This window comes from Henckelia pumila, chromosome 4 (genome assembly GCF_033568475.1).
Source record: "Henckelia pumila isolate YLH828 chromosome 4, ASM3356847v2, whole genome shotgun sequence".
Taxonomy (NCBI): domain Eukaryota; kingdom Viridiplantae; phylum Streptophyta; class Magnoliopsida; order Lamiales; family Gesneriaceae; genus Henckelia; species Henckelia pumila.
Window position 1 is genome coordinate 42503745 of NC_133123.1, and position 8633 is coordinate 42512377.

At 32.5% G+C, this 8633-nt stretch overlaps 1 protein-coding gene across 1 annotated transcript; it reads left to right on the top strand.

Moving 5' to 3' along the window:
- Positions 1-1933: 1933 nt before the first annotated feature.
- On the top strand, positions 1934-7070 carry LOC140863742 (phenylalanine ammonia-lyase-like). Its single transcript, XM_073267360.1, has 2 exons — positions 1934-2460; positions 5124-7070. Exons 1-2 carry the CDS (start codon positions 2084-2086, stop codon positions 6868-6870), a joined length of 2124 nt encoding a protein of 707 aa, XP_073123461.1. The 5' UTR covers positions 1934-2083; the 3' UTR covers positions 6871-7070.
- The last annotated feature ends 1563 nt before the right edge of the window (positions 7071-8633 follow it).

Consider the following 8633-nt stretch of genomic DNA (forward strand, 5'->3'; position numbering starts at 1 on the left):
TTATTTTTATTTGTAGTGAGCCAACTCGCAGGTCGGCTCGTTTAACCTGCAACCCACATTGGATTGAGTTGAGGATTTTCGACCCACGAGGATGGTGGGCAAGCCCGCCCTCGACCCGCCAAACAATGGGTATTTTATGTGTTGGCCTGCTCCGCTATAAGTTGGCATGTCTGACAGCTCTAACTACCACGATCGTAATCGATAATGCTCACAATCCATTTATATATCTTCTTTCAAATATGATCTAAGCGGACTATTAATGAGTTAATTGGTAAAAAATCCTCATGTCATAAGTTTGATTGGGATTCAGTCTCTGTCAGAATTTTATTTTTTCTGCACTTCTTAATTCATAAAAAGTTTGTCTATATTCTTTGGGCCCACAAATCATTTTTGAAATGAAAAATAGGTATAAAAAATTAAAAATCATGTACAAATATATGAAATTTCAGTACTAACTATTTCAAATCTGATATAAAACAAGTTTTCTTGATATAATTTTTTTTGTGTTATATTCCATCTCTCTAAAAGCAAAAATATAAATCATGATTTTGTACTCAATTTGAGGCAATTGATATATTCCATAAATATATAAATCGATACGTAAATTAAATATTTGTGCATTTAAATTTCTTAAATTAGTGCATACAAATTGTTAATTTTCGTGATTTCCAAAATACTGATGTATGTAATGATTAATAATGAACAGGTGCTTTATTATAAATATTTTGTACATAAACATGGATGTACAGTAAGCTTTTGATGTTAAAAAATTTGTTCTAATGTTATACTCAATATCTTAATTTAATTTATAGAGATATGAAATTGTTAGTAATCAAATATCATATATTAGTACCATATATTTAATCTTTTATACCAATTTTCATAATGAAAAGAAATGTGGAACCAAATAGTTAAAACAAAATTTTACTGATATAGGGATTTAATCTGAAGTGATTCTTGAACTTAGGGACTGAATCCCAAATTTCATTTTTTAATCCGTGTGGTCCCTCAACATTGATTAATCAGATAGGCCTAATTTTAAAAAGAACTTGTACAAAACCTATGGCATACGAAACATGAACTAGTTTTTTCCTTTTAACGACACACAACAAACCTACGGACTTAGTTAGTATTTCGAAAAGTTTTTAAAAATTATTTCTCGATTTTTTTTTCGCAAAATTTTTAAGTAAATTTTTAAGAAATTTTTGATTTTTAAGAGTTTTGTTAAAGAAAAACAAAGTAGTTCTAATATTCTATCAAAAAAATAGATTTTCTTTAAAAAAATTTATGGGAAAAAACCAAATTCTGTCTTTTTTAAGTATAAAATGCAAAAAAAAAAAATGCTAGTTTTGTATAAAAATTCAACAAAGTCAACATTACATTTGTATTTTCAAATTTTAATATATATATATTTGACGTGTGCCAAGAAGATGAGTAACAGTCAAAGTTTGCTATCGCTAATTACTGAATAGGCTCTTCCCAACAACCACCCACACAATTTTATCCCTTTTCGATCATAGTATATAAATAAATTATTTTTAAACAATAATAATATCATATTTTAGTTATATATCAAATATACTTTTCATCAAAAAATATCTATACTATATTATTAAAAAAAAATATAGATCCTTAAAGTGACTAATTATAAGCTTGGTTACACCACCAAATTAAATTAATGACCATAATTACTAAATTATATACATATTCATTGTATACGAATATTATATATATTTACACACGCGCACACACACACGCCCCCTATCGTAAAATAATAGATACACTTGTCGTGATCGCGGCTCTCGATTCATTAGTCTCATCCAACGGCCAGGAATGGTTTTCAACTAACGCACAGGCTTCCCACCCACCACTCCACGGTCCAATTTACCTCTATATATACAGACCAAAAGTTGGCCAACAAATTCTCAGGTAATTCAGCTCAGCTAGCTATAATATTTTCATAAGCTTTGCGCATTTCCTAATTCTTTGCAACATAATCATATATTAAACAACTTTTTTATAAAAAAAAGAATCAAATTTTTCATAAAGGGCATCAAATATCGCGCGCGACATAACATCGAGTATGGATTGTATCAACGTGAAAGACAATGGCGCGGGATCAGTATGTGTTGATCCTTTGAATTGGAATAAGGCGGCGGAGTCGCTAAAGGGGAGTCACCTCGATGAAGTGAAGCGCATGGTGGAGGAGTACCGGAGGCCGGCAGTGCGGCTCGGGGGCAAGACGCTGACGATAGCTCAGGTGGCGGCGGTGGCGGGAAGAGAGACGGGGGTGACGGTGGAGCTGGAGGAGGCAGCGAGGGAGGGGGTGAAGGGCAGCAGTGATTGGGTTGTGGAGAGCATTGAGAAAGGGAAAGATAGCTATGGGGTGACCACAGGGTTTGGCGCAACATCGCATAGGAGAACCAAACAAGGTGCTGCTCTACAAATGGAGCTCATCAGGTCAGTAATAATTGTCTCATAAATAACTTATTGTTTATTTACTATTAATTTGGTTTTTATTATATATATATATATATATATATATATATATATATATAGAATGAATAAATTAGTTTTCAATAATTAATAATTTTTGGTTAAATTAGTTTTCAATAATTAATAATTTTTGGTTTTATTATGATATATATATGTACGTGTATTAATTATGGAATTAAATTCTCGGGAACACTTGCATGCAAAGTAGTATTTCACAGATGGTAGGTGTAGGCCACGTCCCAACTGACGAGTTAGAACATTTATTTCTTCATATATATATTAATAATCACCTGCATCCTAGGATGATCGTGTGCAATCATTAAAACCCGGTATCGAGTTTTAGTATTTTTTTTAACACTAAAACACGATACCGGGTTTTAGTGGTCGCACACAAAAAATCCTACACCTTAAGGTACATGTGAACAAAATTATATATATATATATGAGTTCATAAACTAGGTGAATGAGAAGTTAAATAATTATTAGTTCGATTTTTTTTATTAACATTTTTCTCAGTCGAGCATGCGACACAAGTTTTGCATACGTAGTACTATTTTTTCGACTAACGTTGCATGTTTATAAGTTATTGTGTTAAATCCGAAGATAATCGGCGCACACCCGAAACATAACATCATGTGTTCTTCACCAATATATATGTATGTGTGTGTATATATATTTAAAATTTTATAATATAATTATATAACTCCTAGTTTTTTTTAAAAAAAAATGTAATTTAATAAAAATCATGATGCCATCAGAGAGTAGCTATATCAAATTATCAATTATAATATTTTCTTATTGATCTTTTGAATAATATTTAGGTTAAGTTGATACAAACATGCATATATATTATATAACGAACCGAAAATTGATTTCTCAGTGGCCAACTCAAGATCACACGTGCCAAGTTAGGTCATGCAAGCAGCAAGCATGTGTAATGAAATAGAGCCGCACCTTTTCCATCAAACTTCAATGCAAGGAATTTGATTTTAATAAGTCAATCTGAACGTAGAATAATAATAATTAATTAGGAAGGAATTCCAAAAATTTATAAGGATATAATAAACACGTACGCTATTTTTGTTTCAAAGTTCATGGCTTCATGCATAAAATTTTAGAAAATTTTCCAGTATAAAAGCTAACCAAGAGATGAAGAAAACTACTTTTGGGTAAAATATGAATAGAATTTCAAATGTTGTGGAACGAATACAATTTTTCGATCATAAAATGTAAATACATCTACATATAATTATAGCTTTGAAAATAGGAAAAATTGCTTTTTAGTACGATATGTTTGTCACTTTGCGATTTTGGTCTTTTATATTTTCAAATTTCAGTTTTAGTCCGCTGTTTTTATTTTTTTTGGCAATTTTAGTCTTTTTTCTGATGTGGCGCTGATGTGACACCAATGCAGTGATGATGTGGAGCTGACGTGTATAGTGTCATGTAAGCATTTTTGAATAAAAAGGACTGAAATTGCCAAAAATCAAAACATGTAGGACTAAAACTGAAATATGAAAACATAGAGGACCGAAATCGAAAAGTGATAAACATAAAGACCAAAATTGCAGTTTTCTCTTTAAAATATTATATTTTTTGGGGAAAAAAATTATTATAAAATCTTAAATAAATCCTATAAACTTATCTAATTCATTGAGGAGATGGAGCTGGATAAGTAGTAATCGTAGTCCTATGTCATATGTGTACATACTGAATTTTTAATATAAAATATTATAATTTTATGTACAATGAACCTTATAGTAAATACGTACAATTATTAAATTTGTGTTTGAATATTTATTTATTTATGCATTTTCTCATATATATATTTATAGAATTTAATTTGCCTACATTTATATAAAAGTTGGGTGTTGCCACTCAATCTAATTCGGAGTCTATCTTAAATAATCATTTTAAAAGGGATTTGATTAAAAAGTGTAATTAGTCGATGTGCCAACTCTGAGAAAAGGACACACCGCAATTCATTTTGGTTGATGATGTGCAGTATGACCATATGATATCTTACATTTGCCAAATATGGATTTGACTTGCACTCATAACACATATGAATACAGACACTTTAGTTTATATAAACATACATACACACATACAAATATATATATATATGTATATACATATATATATATATATATATGGATGAGAAAATTACATCAACATCCATGTAAAAATTCAGAAATGCGAAAAACCTTAGAAGAATTAATTATATAAAAAAACCTCGTGTTTTTTAAAATCACATAAAACTCTTACAATCGAGGTGTTTGAGTTCGTTTTTAACAAATAGATTAAATGTGCTCGATTTAAAAAAACAAATAGGGGATATATTAGCTTATTATATATACCCACATAATACATATAATATATATATATTGAAAATTTGTTTTCAAATGAGCAGTATATATCATGACATATGTTTCAGTTTGACCAAATACATGTAATATTGTCTAGTTGGACTTACGAATTTGAAATTGTTTGGGATATATTTTCCAAAAACACAAATAATAAGTATATGAAATCAACCTAAAGTTTTTTTTTTTGAAATATCTTTCCTTTATCTGATCCAAATTAAATTTGTGAGATTTTTGTTTGTTTGTTTGTTTGTGTTTCAGGTTCCTCAATGCTGGAATCTTTGGCAATGACACTGAATCATGCCACACTCTGCCTCACTCGGCAACAAGAGCCTCAATGCTTGTAAGAATCAACACTCTGCTTCAAGGCTACTCAGGCATAAGATTTGAGATTTTAGAAGCCATTGCCAAATTGCTCAACAGCAACATAACCCCATGTCTGCCCCTTCGAGGCACTATCACGGCCTCCGGCGACCTAGTGCCGTTGTCGTACATCGCGGGACTTCTGATGGGGCGTCCCAATGCCAAGGCTATTGGGCCGAACGGGCAAGTCCTTGACCCCTCCCAAGCGTTCGCCCTTGCGGGTGTTGACACTGGCTTCTTCGAGTTGCAACCCAAAGAAGGCCTTGCATTAGTGAATGGAACCGCAGTGGGCTCGGGCTTGGCTTCCACAGTCCTTTTCGAGGCCAATATTCTTGCTGTTTTATCTGAGGTTCTGTCTGCTGTTTTTGCTGAGGCCATGCAAGGGAAGCCGGAATTTACGGATCATTTGACGCATAAACTTAAGCATCATCCTGGTCAGATCGAGGCTGCTGCTATAATGGAACATATTCTTGATGGGAGTTCATTTGTCAAACAAGCACAAAAGATACATGAAACGGACCCTCTGCATAAGCCGAAACAGGACAGGTACGCCCTTCGTACGTCCCCGCAATGGCTAGGACCGCAGATTGAAGTCATCCGGGCAGCAACAAAGTCCATCGAAAGAGAGATCAATTCTGTGAATGACAATCCTTTGATTGATGTATCAAGAAACAAGGCCATTCATGGAGGGAATTTCCAGGGTACACCTATAGGGGTGTCGATGGATAACACTCGTTTAGCCGTTGCCTCGATCGGGAAGCTCATGTTTGCACAATTCTCCGAGCTTGTGAATGACTTTTACAACAATGGGTTGCCATCGAATCTATCCGGTGGAAGTGACCCAAGCCTGGATTATGGATTCAAAGGCGCTGAGATCGCCATGGCTGCTTATTGTTCCGAGCTGCAGTTCCTTGCTAATCCAGTGACTAACCATGTCCAAAGTGCTGAGCAACATAACCAAGATGTTAACTCTTTGGGGCTGATTTCTTCTAGAAAAACAGCGGAAGCAGTCGACATCTTGAAGCTCATGTGTTCAACTTTCTTGGTTGCATTGTGCCAGGCCATTGATCTGAGGCATTTGGAGGAGAATCTGAAAGCTGGAGTGAAAAATGCTGTCAGCCAAGTGGCTAGAAAAGTCCTAATAGCAAGCCAAAATGGTGAACTCCATCCATCAAGGTTTTGTGAGAAAGATTTGCTCAAAGTTGTTGACAGAGAGCATGCCTTTACCTATATCGATGATCCATGCAGTTACAATTATCCATTGATGCAAAAACTAAGGCAAGTACTCGTCGATCACGCTCTGGCCAACGGCGAAAATGAGAAGAAGTTGAGCACATCTGTTTTCCATAAAATCAGTGCATTCGAGGAAGAACTGAAGGCTGTTTTGCCCGATGAAGTCGAAAGGGCTCGACTCAACGTGGAAAGCGGAAAACCAAACATTGATCATAGGATCAAGGAGTGCAGGTCCTATCCATTGTACAAGTTTGTGAGGGAAGGCTTGGGGACCTCTTTCTTGACGGGCGAAAAGACTCGGTCGCCGGGCGAAGAGTTTGATAAGGTATTTTCAGCCATTTGTGAAGGGAAACTGATTGATCCTTTGCTGGATTGTTTGAAGGGATGGAATGGTGCTCCACTTCCAATTTGATCTTGTTATGATCATATGGTTAACCACTCTGTATGGCAATTATTAATATATATTTCTTCCTTTTTATTTGTCTATGTTCAAGTTAAATCCTTGTAGTTCCTCTTGGTTTGAAGTTGTGAAAAATGTATGTCGAAAACGTAGTTATCAAGCTTGTTAATGATGCATATTTTACATTGTTCGAAGGAATGGAACGGTGCTCGTCATTCAATTTGATCTCTGTGATCATATATACGGTTTTTTAATTGCTTTCACATATCTGTTATATTTAATGTATTTGTCTTTGACCCTTGAATTATATTATTTTCACTTTTGATAAGGAAACTTAGGACCAAATATAGTGGAGATGAAGCAGAGATCCCTATTATTTACACATGCAATCTCTAGCTAGTATAGAACGAAGTGTGATTTTGGTAGCGTGTTCAAATTTCGGATAAATCGAAATTTAATATTCGAATATAAATGTTAAAACCAAAATTTATTTGGTTCGGTTTCGGATTATATATCACAAAACCGAATCGACCGAAAAAATCGAAATTTTATTAAATTTATAATTTTATTTATATAATTGTTTATATTATATATTTTATGATTTGATATCTAGTGAATAAAGAATTATTTTTAATAATTTTTAATTGATTGATATTTATTTAAGTTATTTAAACTTTGAATTTAAATATTTTACAGAAAAATCATTTAAAAGATAACATATTATATTTTAAAATATATTTATAATATTAATTAAAATAATTATATCAAAACCGAAATAACCGAATCAATTTAGTAAAAAATCGAACCGAACCGAAGAAAAACGGTTCGGATATCGGATTACATATTTCTAAAACCGAAAACCAAAATAAAAAACCGAAAACCGAACCGAACCGACCGATAAACACCTCTAGATTTTGGTTAGAAGTATGTTTCACTCGGTCTTTTTGTCAATTCTTCTTCCTTCTTTCTTTCTTTCTTTCTTTCTTTTTCTTCAATGATGATTAATGCAATGTATTTTTGCAAATCCTGTCAATTTTGTGCACTTAGTAAGTATGATCATGTCGGCGTAATTATTGTAATTATTTTGGAAACAAAGTGTATCCAAAGTCTAGATTAATTTGAGTCATAATTAGATCAAATCCCACCATTCACAAAACATCGATCATATCAAACATAAGTAAAATATAAGCTACAATTGATTGTTTTCGTTTATATTTGTTTTAAACTTATAAATTTCCATTAAATTGAAGAATTTACTAACAATATACGTTAATCAATTAAAATATGTGTATTATATATTTAACTGTTACTATTTGATCTATGCTACATCAAGAGTGTTTTTTTCCCTATTCCAATATCATTAAATCATATGGGTTTTCACATTTTTTTGAAAGTTGAATATGTGGTGTTGATCCAAAGCCTAATATTTAACCGCAATAAAAGGGAAAAATACTCCAATAGGAGCATATTCAATCCATAAATTTAATGATTTAGCGTCAATTATTATTTTTTTATTTTGACAAAAGCCATGTTAATACGAACTAAAAAAGTATATATTTATTGAACTAGAACGATGTGACAAAAATGATAGATTAATTTGTAAATTTGATATTATATATTAATAATGATATTCACTATTTCTTTATGTTGCAACTGCTACCATATAACACCCATATTTCACAATTTGGGATCGACCATATCTTTTAAACTTGGTTGTTTGTATGAGAATTAAACATATTATTTTCAAAATAATAAAATTTTAATCTTCATGTCGT